This window comes from Pseudonaja textilis, chromosome 5 (assembly GCF_049901715.1).
Source record: "Pseudonaja textilis isolate UNSWEBS1 chromosome 5, rPseTex1.2, whole genome shotgun sequence".
NCBI classification, from domain to species: Eukaryota; Metazoa; Chordata; class Lepidosauria; order Squamata; family Elapidae; genus Pseudonaja; species Pseudonaja textilis.
Genome location: NC_141994.1, coordinates 68,242,700 through 68,260,749, shown reverse-complemented (window position 1 = coordinate 68,260,749; position 18,050 = coordinate 68,242,700). Strand labels below are relative to the sequence as shown.

At 36.3% G+C, this 18,050-nt stretch overlaps 1 protein-coding gene and 1 long non-coding RNA gene across 38 annotated transcripts in view; both read left to right on the top strand.

Moving 5' to 3' along the window:
* Positions 1-8,283, top strand: part of CELF2 (CUGBP Elav-like family member 2) — a 555,045-nt gene extending 546,762 nt beyond the window's left edge. For 36 of the 37 annotated variants that reach the window (XM_087935304.1, XM_087935300.1, XM_087935302.1 and 33 more), the window contains 3 exons: positions 1,728-1,871; positions 5,607-5,778; positions 7,223-8,283. In XM_087935304.1, the coding sequence (XP_087791430.1) occupies positions 1,728-1,871; positions 5,607-5,734 (272 nt within the window). In that variant the 3' untranslated portion in view covers positions 5,735-5,778; positions 7,223-8,283. The remainder of the gene's footprint in view (positions 1-1,727; positions 1,872-5,606; positions 5,779-7,222) is intronic. The other variant, XM_087935311.1, reaches the window with a different exon arrangement.
* Positions 8,284-13,948: 5,665 nt separating this feature from the next.
* Positions 13,949-17,664, top strand: LOC148125679 (uncharacterized). The gene is made up of 2 exons (XR_015743938.1): positions 13,949-16,174; positions 16,235-17,664. It is a non-coding gene; the product is annotated as an uncharacterized LOC148125679 (long non-coding RNA).
* Positions 17,665-18,050: the final 386 nt, after the last annotated feature.

Sequence of the window (18,050 nt, the reverse complement as noted above, 5' to 3'; positions counted from 1 at the left end):
GGGACCCTTTTTTTAAAGAAACTCTTTATGTATGTATGGAGCAAACTCACCGTGCTAGTTCTACCAATTCCTTTCTCTTCCTTCAGGACAGATTACCTGAGCAGGTAATAAGTACCTGAGCTTCTTTTTGCCCCCCCACCCCCCCGTTGCTAGGATGACCCAACTGCCAATCAAACAGCAGCGTTGAGCAGGTGGCAGTGAAGGAGGAGAGGAGGAAGGAAGACAAGTTCATGAAGATGAAGATAAATAAACAGAGCCAAAGCTCAAAATTAAAAATTAAAATTAAAGGATAGACAGCCCTAATGAGAAACAGCAAGGGAAAGGAAGCAGCAGCTGAGGAAAATGGCGGGGAGAAAGGCATTTTTTAATACTCCCTCAGAATTGTGTGAGGGAAAGGTTTACCTCAGATGGGAGCCAAGAGTGGGAAAGGTGAAGAACCCAGAAACCCCACTAGGAAAAGGGGAAGAACAAGTCAAGACTTGAACAAAATAGAAAGCAGAAACTACAGAAAGATCAAAGACAGATTGAACACAATCAAAAGAGGAATTTAGCTCCGTAGAGAGGAACCAGAAAGATAGGCAGGAATTAAGACAAAAAAAATAAAGAAGTCAGCAGTACGAAATATAGAACACAAACATGTAAAAATACATTCAAACCCTTGAGATGGGCAGCTATATAAATATGGGTGGATGGCTAGATAGATGATAGAGAAAGATAAATAGACAGACAGACAGACATAATAGAGGAATCAAATCATCATAACTTTCTGGCCATCATGCCAATTGCAATCCCAGAGAGATATTTATAATTTCCCAAAAGTCTAATACAATCAGAAAAAATGAAATTTTGGAGAGTAAATTGACTACAAATAATAATGATAATTATTTTATATCCCACATTGTATATAAATATAAAGCCATTTTGCTACATGTAAAATTAATAACATAAATAACCAGATTTATAACAGATTATAAAAAAAAGTTTGCTATAAAAAGTTGCATTCTAGAGTTTATTCATATGGACTTGGCAGAAATGTAGCATTTTTACCCATTTAGGAGAACCAAGAAGGTAAAAAGTTAATGTGAAAAATAATCAGTATTGTGCTGAAATAAAAAGCAGTATTTTAAACTTTATTTTCCATATTATGCAACAGATATGTAACAAAGAGGATTATTTTTCTCCAAACAGCTTTGACAAAAGTTTAAAATACATATTTTGGCATATAAAATGTCCAGGAATTCTTGTTTTCTAAATAATTTCTCTATCAGCATTTTTCTGATGCTTTGGTGTGTGTTTTTTTTGTTGTTGTTGTTATTTTATCATTTTCACAGACCTCTGAAAATTGTATTGAGATAGTCTATTTGAGTTGGACAAGTATAATAAATTTGAATAAATGCCAGTTTCTTTCATACTACAACCATTTTATAGAGAATGTAAAAAATAAATATTTCAACTGCTCCATAATTCTTTTCATTTTAAAATTTCCTTATCCGTTCAATTCTTCCATTTAAATTTATTGGGCCACCCAACTCCAATGGACCCAATTTATGGGGGAGGGTGGGTGAGATCTTGGGTAAAAATATAAAACACCTTTGTTTCCCTTCCAGTCCTAACATATTTGGAAGACACCACAGAGGGACAAACTGAGCTAAATTATGCTTAGTGAATGTTTTCAGCATAAAATGAAAGAGCTGATTCTGGCTGCCTGTTCTCTCTTTTCTTAAAAGGTCCAGAAGGAGCAAACCTTTTCATTTATCATCTCCCACAAGAGTTTGGAGACCAGGACATTCTGCAGATGTTTATGCCTTTTGGAAATGTTATTTCTGCTAAGGTCTTCATTGACAAACAGACTAATCTGAGCAAGTGTTTTGGTATGTAACATTCAGTACAGAACATCAAAAATCTAACATACTATCTACCCTTTTATCTTCCTCGCTTTTCCCAAACGGACAACTTAGATTCAACGTTTATTGTTGTATCTTGCCTTCCAGGGAGAATTGTAGATATATCTTTTTTTACATTAGTCATCATTCTAATGTGATCCAGAGTTGGTTATTTGAACATTGTTTCTTCTCTTTAGGGCAGACATTTTCCTTCAAAATTGTACATGCACACGTGCAAACAAACACACACATATGTATACATACACATATACATATTGTATACAACAACACGTATTGTGAACCCAATTGGCAAAGGAAAGCTCAGGACTGTATTGGTTGGAAACAAGCAGAAGAGGTCCTCATCCAGCAGTGGATAGATGATGATGATGATGATACATATATGTATACATATATGTAGCCTTTGACTTATAACCACAATTTATGTTGCTAAGCAAGACATTTGTTAAGTTTGCCCCATTTTATGACTTTTCCTGCCAGAATTGTGAAGCGAATCTTAACTTTAATTGAGCAAAGGGTTGGACTTGATAGCCTCAAGGGCTCTTTCCAGTTGTAAGGGTCACCACCTAGGATTTATTGCTGATGTGAGTTAGAGACATTGGTTAACATCCACTCCTAGTCATTCTCCACCAAATAGATTTAACTTTATGTTCTTGATAAAGGAGGTGTTCTTTGCTTTGTCCTCTATAACCATTTCAGTGGGGGGGGAAAGGAAAAATTGTGAAAGCTCCATAATAAAGTGAAAAGTTTTTTTTCTTCACAGCAGCTCCTATTAATTTTGAAAAGTACAAGCATTTGTGGTTGAATCAGGAAAAGTGCCTAAAAATATTTTCCTAGAAGCACAACAAAACTGTCAGATGCATAAAACTAATTACATCCTATGTAAAGGAATGTCATTTATTAGACAATCAAGGCACCTTATTATGAATGTCTAATTATTCTCTATTGTGTTTAAAAAAAAACGCCTCTCCATGTTTAACTTGTTATTTGCAGATTATATTAAATAATATTTCCTGCTCTAAGAAAGACTATGCAGTTGCATTGCAAATACATTTTTTCCTTCCACTCAGTTGTACCTGATTTTTAGAGATTGCTTAGACAAGTCCCTAAAGTTTTCTTGGCAAGATTTTTCAGAAATAAATTGCCATTGCCTCATTCCTAGGTTGAGGGAAAGTGACTTGCCAAAGGTCACCCAGCTGGCTTTATGCAGTCTCACAGTTTCTAGCCTTATGTCTTAACCACTGCCCCAAACTGACTCTCTTAAATGCAATATAGTCACATTCACATACGGTATTTGTTAAATAATTATTCCTTCTGATGCTAGTTCTAGTTTCCCCATTTTATGCAAATTTGCAGCCAAAATTGTATAATTGCGCCTAAGAAATATCAATAGCCTTCGTGTATCTTCAGGGCATTATTTCCTATGATGATGTTATAATTCAATCAAAGTGGAATATTAACAGAGAAGAATAAAAATAGGAACTGAATATAAAGCAAAATGGAATGAACTAGTGCATAGTCTAATAAAAAGAATAGTTAAATATCTTCTCCCACCCCAGAATGCATTTCATTGGATTTTAGGACAGTTTCAAAACTTTTTTCTTCTAATCTTCCATACCTTTAATGACTTTTGTTTTTCCCTTTATTATGTATGCATTGCTCTTTGTTTATTTGTTCTACAAGATATTATATAATCTACTTGACAGGGTGCATTTTTTAACAATTAAAAGCATATTTAATTTAATTAGTAAATATAATAAAACATATCCAGAATAATTATGAACTTGTAACAACAAAGATTAGGAAAGACAATCTGTTGTATTATAATCAAATTATTTTGATATTCTATTGCTTTACTTAATTCTTTGATAGACATAATTTGTGCTACAAATTACAAAGAAAAAAAATGTATCTCTTTAATCTTGAGAAAAGAGACACTCCAACATTCAAAAGAAGAAAAAAATAGTGGTGGCAAATAGCACCAGGATTTTTTATGAACTTTTAAAGCCAGCACAAGACTGGAATAAAATAATAAAATAATAAATCATTAATGTGCTGGTCCATATTTTTTGCACATGGGTCATACTTTGTGAATTTTATTGATAAAAATAAATAAATTGACAACTCTTCTATTGTCAAGCCAATGTCGTATGGAAGGAATTAGATTATAAATTTTTTTCTGTGTTAATTATTTTCTTTAAAAGAATTTGGGGGAATAAACATTGCAAATAGTGTATGCTGCCTTCAGTCCAAATGGCATAATTATTTTTCCACTTTCTCCTGCTCTGTCTCTTAGCTGAACAGATCCTGATAACATATTGCCCCTGTTTCCCCAACATAGTCCTATGCTAATTGAAACTTAGTAGAGATAGTCCTCAAGGTACAAGAGTTCATTTAATGACCATTCAAAGTTACAACGGTGACTTATGACCATTTTTTAAAACGTATGAGTATTGAAGCATCTCTGGGATCATGTAATCAAAATTCAGAGGCCTGGCAACTGGTTCATATTTATAATGGTTGTAGCATCCCAGGGTCACATGGTCCCTTTTGCGACCTTCTGACAAGCAAAGTCAACAGGGAAGCCAGATTCACTTAACAACTGTACCACAACTTAACAACTGCAGTGATTCACTTAACATCTGAAAGGTCATAAAATGGAACAAAATTCATTTAACAAATATCTCACTTAACAACAGAAATTTTGGGCTCAATTGTGGTCATAAGTCAAGGACTACCTGTAGATGCACTAGCACAACATATGATGTATGGTTAAGGCTTTTGGTTTTGTTTTTTAGGTTAGTAAGATTTGCAAACCAAATGTTATTACCTTACAGTTCAATGTCTGTGAAATTAATATATATAAATATATATAAAATCATACATTGCAATGTCTTACCAGCAAATGAATACTTTAGCTTTAATCATAACAATAAAAGAGCACACAATAGCTACAAACTCAGGATTAACTGCACCAAACTTGACTGTAGAAAATACTACTTCAGAAACAGAGTGGTCAATGTCTGGAATACTCTACCTGACTCTGTGGTTTCTTCCCCAAACCCCAAAAACTTTAACCTTAGACCGTCTACTATTGACCTCACCCCTTTCCTAAGAGGTCTGTAGGGGGTGTGCATAAGCGCACCAATCGTGCTTACCGTCCCTGTCCTGTTGTTTTTTTTATTTTTCTTATAGGTATCTATCTCATGTATTCAAAACTATATTTATTTTTATACCTGTACCTTGTAAGCGATTGACAAATCAAAATTTAAAATAAAAAATAAAAAAATTAAGTGGGTATAAAATAGTATCCCTTTTATCCAAGGTATCTGGCAGGTCTGATGTCTTATACCCCAAAGTCTGAAATGATGTCTCCACTGTGTCATTTTGGAACTAAAATACTAAATGTACCACTACATCCAAAAACAGTTTGGATTTTTGTAATCAATGGAGGAACAATTGAGAAAGTTGCCTATTAAATCCACAAAGGAGAAACCAAACAGAAGTGACAGTAAGGGAATTAGGAAGCAAGTAGAAGTGACAGAATTGAAGAAAGGAAACCAAATGCTTCTCAGTCTTTATGGTGGAAAACACTGTGAAAGAATCCGAGTGCTAACGATTTTCTGATAATTCTTATGCACTCATTTCTCTCTCTCTCTCTCTCTCTCTCTCTCCCCCTCCCTTACCTACTTTTGTGCATTCTAGGTTTTGTTAGCTATGACAATCCTGTCTCGGCACAAGCTGCAATACAGGCGATGAACGGCTTTCAAATCGGCATGAAACGCCTGAAAGTACAGCTGAAGCGCTCAAAAAATGACAGCAAACCTTACTGACCGTTCTCCCAGAAGCTTTCTGCTCTTAATTTAGTTTCCTTAGGGTAAGTCTCTTGAGCAAGCCCACCCTTGCTTAGGGTGGGGTTGAGAAAGAACATAAGAACACCTGGCCCGCCACCTCTAAGAGACAGCCATTTGACAATCCTGCTTCCATTTCCCCCACCTGTTTAAGAGAAACTTGGCTAACCTAACCAAAAAAAAAAAAAAAAAATATGGGATGACCTACAAGATTTGAATTAGCAACTCAGATTTTTTTCTTTTATTTTAATGAGCATTGAAGGGAAAGCACCCATCCACATGCTACAATCTTAATAATTAGAGCTGTCAAAAAAGAAAAATTGCAACTTGACTTTCTAGGCCCTGGTGTCCTTAACACTTTGGATGAGGATAATGAAAGCAATCCTGAATTATCCGAATGGCACCAGTTCTGAAATTGCTTAATAAAGCTATGGCCCTTGGCCAAGAAAGTGACTCATTTAGAACACAATTTTTCCATTACTTCAGTTTGTTTCTTTCTTCTTATTAAGAAGCTTTAATATTTACCATTCTTAGGGCTTCAGATTGACACGTGGTTACATTATCCTGTTTAAACACTGGTTGTCTTTATATATTTTACCTATTTGTGTTTTGTTTTCCTTTTTTGTTTTTTAAGTTCTTCAGGTTTTTTTTAAAGAGCATTAGTATAAAAAAAGACATAGAGATCTGTTTCTAAAGCTACAGGGTTTAAAAAATAAATAAATAAAAAAGAATGACAATACTTGATGTTTCTTGAAAGATAAAAATTTAATAATAATAATAATAATAGTTACAAAAGAAAGCCACAGGCCTGTAAATTTTATTTGTAAAAAGCATTTCTATTTTTATACAAAAATTTTTACTGCCTCAGAAATAATGGAAGTTATTTATTGCCTATTGTTAACTTATTGGATACCTAAAGACCAGCTCTGTCTGGTAGCTAGATCATTTTGAAGTAGTCTCTAGAGTACACGTGCCAAGAATGGGTGCTTTTTCACCGTTGAACCCTACATCTTTTATGGTTCATAATTTCTCTCCTCTTGTTTGTATTTTGTCTTTGTTAACTTGTCCGTTCTTTCCATTATCTACTTTAAAATTTAGTTGTCTTGGGATTTGTTTGTTTGTTTTTTTGCTCTCACTCTTTCTCTTAATTCCCTTCAATCCACTTCCTATTCCTCTTGATGTTACCTCTGTTGAAGTGGGATTCCTTCCCACCCTTTTCCTTCCCCAAATGAAATAAGAATCCATTTTTAAATTTTTTTTAAAAAAAATCCTCCTTTCTAATGGATTCTTTGGGGCTCTTTCATTGTGGCCGTTGTTGACCAAGTGTACAGTTAATGCAAATTGTGTGAATGGCTGGGACTCTAATGATGAAAAAATTTGCATTAGTTTTCTCCTGCACCCATTAAAATGATTTTTGTTTCTGCTGCATAGACTCTCCATAACTTTTTCCTCTTCCTTGTTTTTCCCTAGACATCTTCATGCCCGTTAGTTCATCGTTTGCCTAGCATGTCCCTGTGACGTCTTAAAAAAGTTTCATCGTCCCGTCATTGTTTCTGATGTCTTTCTGACCTCACATCATAATTTGGTTCTCCTACTGATCTTTGATCTATAGTTTGAACCTTTGAAATTTGCATGTGACCTCATCTAGCTATATGAATTCTGGGAAGTCAATGTGAAAAGCATTGCTGCATTTATGCAAGATCAAAATTTGTTCATAGTCAAATTTATGATAGGAGTATTAACACACACAGACACACACACACACACACACACAACCTGTGGCAAAATGTTTTGTTTAAAGTTTTCGATGTTCCTTTTTTCCTTTTTTCCCCCCTTTTATTCTTTTCTTTTTTTCTGTAAAAAAAAAAACAGACTTGAAAGTATTAGAATGAGGCTGGCATTCTAGCTGGTCTCTTAATGACATAGCAATATGTGTCCACACAGGCACAGAATGTTGGTTTCTAACAGACTACTTCCGAAATAGTTTGAAATGAAGAACTGTCTGATTTTAAGTCTCTAGAGGTCTGTAATAGTTTTTACATTTTTCAGGCAGTGTAAAGTTTTTTGATAAGGCCATTTTAGGTGGCTCACTTTCTCATTAAGAATATATATATATAGAACCACTTTTTGTAGATTAGTATAAAAAATATTTACCCTGTTTTAGGGCAAATGCTACCTATTTGTCACCTTTTGCTGAACTGATTCACAAGTTAGACAATCCATGAATTAATGCACATGAAAATTACCTATATTTTATACTGTTTCGATGTACAGGAGAAAGGTTATTGTAAGCTATTGTTTCATTTGGTGCTTTTGTGAATTAAGTTGTGGTCTCATCATTGGGGGGGGGGCTCCTCATGGTCTTTAAGTGTTCTGTGTTTATAAACAACAGGTTTGAAATTGGTTTTTACTTGAAGATCAACAACAGAACAAAAAAAAATGAATTTCAAAAAATGAAAAAAAAGTTGTTTGCTTAAAATTTAAAAAAAAAAAAAGTTTTCATGTGAAAAATAAAAACTATTCCAGACTAAGTTTGTGTTGGCTTCTGTGAGGCATTGATGTCAATTTTTTAAAAAATATTATTGTGGACAATTTCGATGTGTTTGTGTTCAGCAAAATGTGATTCAGTTTTCCTTTTAAATAAATAATAAGAACTCAGTGGGGGGAAAAAAAATTAGTGCCAAATTCCAAAGGTACTTCTCTTCCTAGAGCTTCAGTGTGTTTCTTGTGTGAAGTAATTTGATAACATGGGTATTTTATTATGTGTTTTGTATAAATCCCTAATATTTAAAGGAAAAAAAAGAGGTTAAAAAGTTTGTTAACTTGCTATCCTGTGGTCTTGTTGCCTGAAATTGTTGTTGTTTGTTATTTCTCTTGGATGTTTTTTGTAAAACATTGTATAAGTGCCCATGTTTCCCTTTTCTAACCCTTCTGCGCATCAATGCTGTGAATGCAAACCTCACAATGTAATTTCCTCATAATGTATGGAAACCTCTAAGGTGAGAAAGTTTTGAACTTTTAACCCTTTCCACCCAGAGCTGTCTTGAGAGTTAATACTTTTATACATTCACCATTTTGCTCTTTATTTTTATACACACATTACACACACACACACACACACACATACATATTTGTGCGTGTATATTCATGCACAAATATGCACACACACACACATACATACACGCACATACACATATGCACATACACACCTAATTTTTTTGTGCTTTATTTAATACATGGTTGAAATCAGAAAAATGCACAGAGCAGATCTGAAGGACAAAAAAAAATATTTTACTGCTGTCTAAAGTTCTTCTGTATCTATAACTAAAAAAAATATTTAGAAATTGTAGAGCTCCTTTGTTTTGTTTTTTAAATCTTTTCTTAAAAAGAGCTTTTAATATGCTGCTGGTATATGATATTCTGTATTTAAAAAGTAAAAATAATTCTTTAATTATATATTGTGTAACCACTCCTAGATAGGAGAATCGAACCCACAATTTGAAAGCATTAAAAAAAAATATTTTTGTAATAAAATTAAATGAATTTTTGATTAAATCCAGCGCACTAGAACTTCCTGGATGAAATTTTCTTGTGCACTGCAGTTAAACTCCTTTTTATGGGTGAGGTTTACACACGTCTAAATGCTCTGATGTGCTAGCTGCCATATTTGTACTGTGTTGGTCCCGATGCAATAGATACAAAGTAGATATAGCAGTATCTTTTATCAGCAGGATTCATTCCTGGTAGTTAATGAACATGCAGGTTTCTGACTTGTAGCAAATCCAGAAAAAGGCAGAAGCAAAAGATGGCTCCGTGGTCCCTCAACCTGAGAACAAATCGCAGTAGCCCAAAATCTGTTTTTGTGAACGCAGGTCTTTAGAGTTTCTGAATGGATGCAAGCTGTTGATGCTCTGAGAAGCAATTGCATATATGGTGGTTGACATGTAGGGTCCCCGCTGAGGTGAGATTTGGCCCTGCTGCCCATGACGTTACGGGGCTGCTGCAGGCCTTGGGAAGCTGACTATGGAAGCTGGCTACAATAGTGCACTTAAAATATATATCTATAGATGGAGCTTCAGTTGTCACAGCCATCTTGATTTTTATCGTGCATGAGGACACATCTGTCCTCATGCACGACCACATCTGGTATTTGCCTGGTATTTGGTATATACCACATCTGGTATTTGCCATGACATCATCCTTTGGGTGACACCACTCATTCATTCCACAAGCAGCATGAACCCATGAGCTGAGCTAATAGCAGCCATATATCCACAGCTGAAGGCGCTGCAGTTCACAAAAGTTTCTGCCATTGTAAATATGACCATCTTTAAGAGGCCACGGGATTTCGCCATTTTTACTCAGTAAAAAACAAGACATGGAAAAGCTGCAGGGGATTAATTTAATTTTGCTACATGAGGCAGTTACAGAGTTGGTATGTTTATTGCTCCTGCTGGGTTCTGTTCACTTCTGCATAACTCAGAAAGCTGCATGTTCCCTCAGTAGAAAATTATGAAACATAAAGGTAGTTGCTTGGCTATTTTGTATCTGTGCTAAACAATATGTGGGCACAACCCTGCAAGCATGTACTGTACTACTTACTTACTATCTGTTCACATCAAAGGGAAAGTTCTGCAAATCCTTAGATTTTGCAGAACAATAACGAAGAAACCAAGGAATGATAACACTTCATTGCCTTGTTTCTTTTAAGTTGGATCAAACAGAATAGCACTCCTATTCATCAACTAAATTTTGGTATTCTGTAATGGCAAATATAAACCTCTTTTCAAGCCAAAATTATTTCAGCAGCTTTTCATGCTACTGATTTTTTTTTTTAAAGTGCCAAAATCATTTCCTATTGTCTAATCCTTTTCACTCTCATTTAAAACATCTCCCATTTTTCCTCTTTCCCACAATTCCCCATATAAATTATTTTTAAGAAATCAGGTGATAATCTACCCAGTTTGCTTTTGCATTCTTTCTAAAGGGGGAGGAGAAAGTATTTTTATTTTTAGAGAAGCCGTGGATGGCAAGCACTAGAATCCAAATAATGCAGAGTGGGAGAGAAGAAAGCAAGAAAAAGAATTCTAACACAGAGACATTCTCAGTTAATAGATAAGTGCTCCATGATTGTCTTTGTGTTTCTTCTTCTGGGGCATTGCTGAACCCTTGAGGGCTAATTTTGTGCTTGTTACACCATTTTTCTTGCTCAGTTGTTGACATAGTAATATAATAGGAGATCATGAAACATTTTTCCAGGACATTATTATAGTTCAGTATCTAAAATTTCCCAAATAATTATACTGTTTGAAAATCAGATCCCACGTAAGAAAACTCATACCTCTTTCACGTCAACTGTGGCTTGTTGCAAAACCCCAGATCAAACCTGTTAAAATGGCAGCCACATGTGTAATTAACTGCACTTAGATGGCAACACAATTATGAATGCCTTGTCCTGCTGGTGCTAAACTCCATAACTTCTCTCTTATGAATTTGCACCTATCCAAGTGGGAAACTTTCTTCTCTCTCTCTCTCTCTCTCTCTCTCTCTCTCTCTCCTTGCCAGCCCCATTGCTCATTATTTCCCAGGCATTGTTCATTTCGCAGCCCCAAGGGAACTCTTGATTTTCAAAGAGAAGTTTAATTTGCAATATTGGTCCATTTTCCTAGGGACAAAGTACTGGGAGGAAAAGAAGGAACAGGCATAAAGAGGAAATAAAAGCTGTCACTTTCTCAACAATTTCTACCCCTGAATAGAAACACCGCTGCTGCATTTGCAGCATAAAAGATTACAAGGGAAAAACCAGCTAGCAAAATTATAGCTTCACACCAAGGCCTTATGCACTGCACTTGTTGTACACAAGTTCTTTCATATATAAAAGATGAAACGTTGAAGGGAAACTGTGAGAGTGCAAAGGGCTTTTATTTATAGAGGAAGGAAAAAGAAAATAATAATAAAACCAGGAATGGTTGCATTTCAAAATTTAACTCTGAAAGCACAAAACAGTAGTTTCCCAACCAAATTAGTTACGTGAAATTGCCATATTCAAAGGTGTAACAAGTTCATCTTTCTTTCACCATAGGGGTTATTTCTCAGCTTGTGCTACTCTTTGGCTCATGTTGCTGTTTCTGTTTCTATTAACTTAAGTGCTAATTAACAAAAAAAAATTAAGTAATTTCATTGTTTTTTCTGAATAATGTCATATCCTGTGTACCAGGTTTTGGGGAGGTGGGGAGGACGTTGTGCTGTGAGAAATTGTTGTTTGTCAACTAATGACAACTTTTTTAAGTTGAGAGCATCAAAAACTCAGGAAATGATCCATTCCTACCACAGATGTGGCATTCATGCTCAGGGAATTCTTCGGGCTCGGCAGAGCTCAGTGTTGCTCATGGAAATTATTCTTGACCCCCTACGAATTAAGAGAGGAGGGTTTTCCTGTGACAACCAGGCCCTTCAGCGTCTTGACAAGTCCTGCATTCCTGTGCAGAAGGTAAAAGCAGATTTTTCTTCAATCCTCTATGAATTCTCAGTGTATGGGAGCTGAGCCTGTGGTACAAATGGATTATAACCTAGGTTTTTGCTTCTATTTTTATTTTGTCTAAGAAAAGCCAAAGTTACTGCAATGTAGTGAGAAACTGTAAGACCATTTTGAGTATTGTTTCTGTTTTGTTGATGCATTTGGAGTTTGCTGTTTGATGGAATTTGAGCCAAAAGCAAAATGGAAAACGAAATGAGGAAAATAAAACAAACCAACCAAGTAACCAACCACAGGCTTTCCTGCTTGTAAAACTTGATTGTACGCACGCATTTTGTACCAGTGGAACTTTTTTATACTGGAGATTTAAACAAAAATGGGGGGGGGGAAAATATGGTGGCTTACTCTTGTGACACCCCCCCCCGATCATAACTGTTTTTCCAGTTTGATTTCCATTCAATTGAAAGAAAGTTGGCTTAGTTTAGAAAATTGAAAACAAACATTGGCTTGGTTTTATCCTTTCCATTTGCTTATATTTAGTGTTTAAGATTTTGTGTTTTAAAACACGCGGTAAGTTTCACTTTTTATTCTGTATTGTGCAGTTTCACAATATAACAAATTAGAATTTAGGAGTACACAGTCACTTTAAGTGGATATATGTATTAGGGTTTTGTTTTTGGTTTTCTTTTTAAAGTAGGGTTTGCTTTTTTGCTGTTTAGATCAAAAGGTTTTCCTGGTTCTTCTGTCTTCATTGTGAACATAACTGTGTAGTTGAAACAGTCAAACTTATTTTTGTAACGTATGTTATTGTGTGATGCAGTTTTTTGCTTCTGTCTCCAATATTAAACCATTTTCCTAATACTTGTCTCACTTTCTCTCTCTGTGTTGTACTGTTGGTAGTCATTCCGTGTTGGTAATACATTTGCACACCTCACTGTTGCACGTCCCTGTTGATTTTTTTTTTCTATTCGTTGTGTACAAAAGATACAGTCGATTCCATTAAGTGAACCTCTGATTGGAGAATGAATGCAGATTTGCTGTATTTACCCCCATCTTTTTTGCCTCCTCTACCCAGTTGCCTTTGATTGTAATTATTAGGGTGAAGTTACACTGAAGATGCCTCTAAAAAAGATATGCGTGCTTGTGTGTGTGCGTGTGCGTGTGTGTGCGTGAGAGAGGGAACCTACATACACAGACAGAATCAAAGTCACCAAGTTTTTTCTAGTGACTAAAAAGGGATATATTTCTCCTCGGTAGGATCACGTTAAGTTTACCATTAAATATTTTCTTCATGGGAGAAGAAAAACTTTTTTTATTTTTTCAGAATTATTCAGCAAATCTCTGGCATCAAACCTAGTTAGTTTGCCAGTTTTCAGAAGTGTAAAATTTTTAAACACGGGTAGAAGACCCTAAGTTAAAATCTACCAGGCTTATTATAAATATCTTTAATTTTATTTTTTTGAGAGAGAGAGTGAGTTCAAGGAGAACATTGAATTTATTAAAACTACCCAAAATTAAAAATAAGTTATCAGGAAAGGTACTAAACTGGGCTATTTTGAATTTAGCATGCAAGATAGCTCTTTTTCAGGTGGGTGAACCACATGGATCTCCTAGGAGAGAGGCAAATACTTCAGTCTTAAATTCTCCTTAATGATGATGCTCTTTTAAAAAATTCTAGATATATATATATATATATATATATATATATATATATATATATATATATATATATATATGCCCCTCTAATGATGCTATTTTGATTTTGCCCAGTGCAATGCTCTTATATAAAACCAACTACTGACTGTAGTGGGCTTTCTGTATTTTCTCTTGATTTGATTCATCAGATGCTCAAATCTATCAGGTAGGAAAGGGAACTTTCTAGAAAGAGGAACTTCACTCCTTGCATGGGACTCAAGCCATAAAGTTATCCTTTTCCCCAAACTCAGGAATTTAAGACCACTTAAAAGTGCTCTTATGCGATTTTCCTTGTGATGTTTACGTCCCCTTATTAGTATTTTGGTTTTGACGTGATTGAGTAGGCTGCATTCCGTCTCATGCTTCCGCCAACTCAGTTTGAGGGAAGCGCGTACAAGCTAGTTTGCCTGTCTTCTGCTTTACAGAGCCCGTTTTACAAGGGCTTGTAGATTTCAGAAGCAAATTTTGGAGGGAAGCTCCCCCTCTGTTCACAACAGCCTGCAATGGGGCTTTCTCGGTGCCTGCCTCCTAAAATCCCAACCTCGGTTTCTGTTCTCCGATTACCTCAACAGTTTAGCTGCACGGTAGGACCATAACTGATGAGGTAAACAGGGTGCCTGTGATGTCACAAAAAAATAAAACTCTCTTGAAACCATTGGAAAAATGGTGCCATCTTCCCAGGAGATAACAGGAGCCTTAATTGTGACACATGCTGACAATCACTTATTTCAATGTAAAAAATGCAAGCTTCAAAAAAAATGGAATCAAAGCTTAACTGGGTATACATTTTCAACTGATTAATTGTAGGACCATTAAAAAAAAAAGCATGACTGGAATAAAATGTGGTTTAAGTGGAAGCCCATCCCCCCAAGGGGAATCTGGATGCAAAATTCCCATTTCAGTGGCTCAGTTCCCCTGGTCTCAAGCCATTTATTTCTTTCAGTTGCACATCAATGATTGTGAAATATGCCTCTCTTGTCAGCCAGTTTAGACCCTGAATTAGCCTAGCATTAAGAGTGATTCAAACCAGGATTTGTTTTGTACATTTGATGGGTGAAGCAGAAAATGGCATGTAAGAATTCTCAGCAAAGTTAGGAGCTGCCTCTTTCTTTCAGATCCATATAAACTCCAGTGGCTGCCAAATAACATTTAAGTCTATATATTTAAGCCATAATTATATACCCCACCCTTGTCATTCTGTGAAAAAAAAATGAAATAGATTATCTCTGAGCCAGTGAGACAAACCAGCACTGAAAAATCCTAGATGTGAAAAGCAGACAGGATAATAATCAAACATCCCTGGATGAGAACAACTGCAATGTTGCAAAAAGTTTCAGGACAAACAAGCCAGCTTCCATAAGTGATACCTCCCAATAGTTCTGAAATGACATCCCCCATATCGCTCAGCGAGGGAGTCTGTGGGGTATTCTTCCACTTTCTCTGAAAAACACCTAGCTAGGCAAAATGGCTTAATTGTATCACAGCTCTTCTATACTGCCTACAAAAGATCTGTGATCCAACAACCTGAAATACAACACATACCCTCTGTGTGTTGATGGCTTTTCGGTTGGTTGACAATCTTGTTCTCCAGACCCAGACAACATAGGACATTTCCCTGAGCCCTGGTTAGGTTGGAGGCTGGGCTTCAAATTATGCAGAACTGGTCTCAAAGTGGAGGTTAGAAGAACATATAATATTAGCAACTGTTAATCTGTGAAATGACTTGGAGAAAACACGGGGAATTCTGAAGCATTCCGACACATCAGTTGCCTCAGACATATGCTTTTTGGACTCCAAAATTGGGAGGAAATACGGAGCTGGTAAACTGCTGAGGAACTGGCAGATCCAGGGCCTTCTTTCAGTTGTATCTGTAAGCCACACTTGGTGTGTCTCTCTAGTCATTTTTGGAGATGGTCATCTCCTTTTCTTGCTTCTGAACCCTATGGCCCCCAGAGACCCTGGGAATCCTTTCCGTTGAGGAACCATCTTGAGATGATACTTTTCGCATCTTGACTAGGAGCCCCTCTGCGCATATCAACCCGTAGGCGCCTATCTATCCATACCTTCAAAATCCAGGTGTTAGTTTTTCAGGAACTGCTACTCTATAACAGGAAACCAAGAAATGGTCTACTCTCCTAAAAGTTCATCTGAGAACTGGATAATTCAGTTTTCCCCTCAAGGTCTTTTCTTTCATCAAGAACTCAGCCATTCCATTCACAGTAATGGTACTAAAGGCTCACCGTAGACAAGAGGTCTCCAAACTTGGCCACTTTAAGACTTGTGGAGTTCAGCTCCCAGAATTCTCCAGCCAGCTAAGCTGGCTGGAGAATTTTGGGAGTTGAAGTCCATAAGTCTTAAAGTGGCCAAGTTTGGGGACCTCTGCTGTAGACAATGACGTGTTTTCAGCAGTGCTTTCAATCTGGTTAGATGTTCTACAGGCTGCAGCCCACATGTGGGGTAGGGAAAGTAGCTGCATGATCCAAACCCCACTCCTTCTTTTGACATCTCATGTTTAAAAGAAAGAAAAAACGAGAACAGGCAGAGTTTCAAAAGTCCAGTCAGGCCCGCCACCATTTTGGACGCTCTTTCTACCTTCGCTCCCTGGTGCAATGGGAAGCGCCAATTGTGACATTGACAAGGATCCAAAGCCATGGCATTTTTTAGACACCCCCCTCTCCCAACCCCCCAAATTATGTATATCTGTACTAGAGCAATTATTAACTTATAAAAGGGGGGGGGGGGAAACCATCCCAATCTGGCTGTCTCCAGGCATTAGACGATCCAAACAAAAAAAGGGGTACTGTGTTTCATTCCTGATAAGTGAATAAAAGCATTGTGGTCAAACAATCAGGTTATTCACTTATCAGGAATCGACTGTACTGCTGATTCGTTTTGTTCTTCATCTCCTGTTGTAATTTCACTACTTTGCTGTGTCCTGTTTGTTTTTCCTCTTTTCCCTTTTTCCTCTTCCCCCTTTTCCTTCTCCTTCTCCCCCTCTTCCTCCTCTTCCTCCTCCTTTCCCCCTTTCTCCCTTTCTTCTCCCGATAATCCCCCCTTTTTTCCTCTGTCCTCTCTTTTTTTTTCTCAAATGCTCTAGCACAATCACTGGAAAGTCTCCCATCTTTTGAACATGAAACATGCTCTAAAAGTCGGGAACAAACCATGTTAAACAAAATCTATGCACTTGCTATCAGGAACTAAAATATTGGGTGTGTGTTATATCTGCTAAGTACGTGATTTCTTAAGTAAAGCTAGTGAAAGGATTCTGTTTGTCTGTAAAAAAAAAAAAACCTTTTATGATGGGTTAGAAGAGTTTTTAGGGGTTGTGCTTTATTTTTGTTAAAACTGAAAAGGGGATGCAAAGATCTTTAAAAAGTTCTGCCATGCCAAATATTTGTTTGTTTGTTTGTTTTAATTTCCTTTATTTATGTGTTGATTTGTGCATTTATTTATTTATTTTAATTATTTATTTTTGTACGGTACGATTTAATCGATCCATGGAACTGGGGAGAAATAAGACCTTTACAAGAGAGCGAAGGGCACATTTCTGAGGGCACAAGCAACAATTTCTTGAAAGCCAAGATTGTTTAATTAAAACCTGTTCCTTTTACAATGTAAAGGCTATATTAAGTAGAAAGATTATTTTTCTTACTAAATATGAAGCCATTTTTGGACACCAGAGAACAGTTAAAAGTGTCTGATGTTTTGCCATATACCATAATAAACTTATTATGTGTCTGAATTGTTGTCCGCGTATTACTGTAGATGACATGCTGGATATTCTTATCTTCTGGTGTGGACTCTCTGCAAATTGCAGTTTGGAACCACACAGCTGTTGACTGGGCTCCTACCTTCTGAAAAAGAAAAAAGAAATAACCAGTAACAATAACAGTCTCGAACCAGTATCGAAATTGGGGTGGCGGGGATGGGGGTTGTTGAAGTCTGACAAATGAACCATGGGGGAAAAATGACACCCCAAAGCTTTTAAGGACATACGATGAGAAAGAAAGAGACATCTCTTTCAAACCTCAAGCGTTGCTGAACAGGTTCACGTGTAAGGTACTTATAATACATACAAAGAGATGACGCAGGCATTTAAGCAAAGCCCAACATGCTCCAAATATTAGT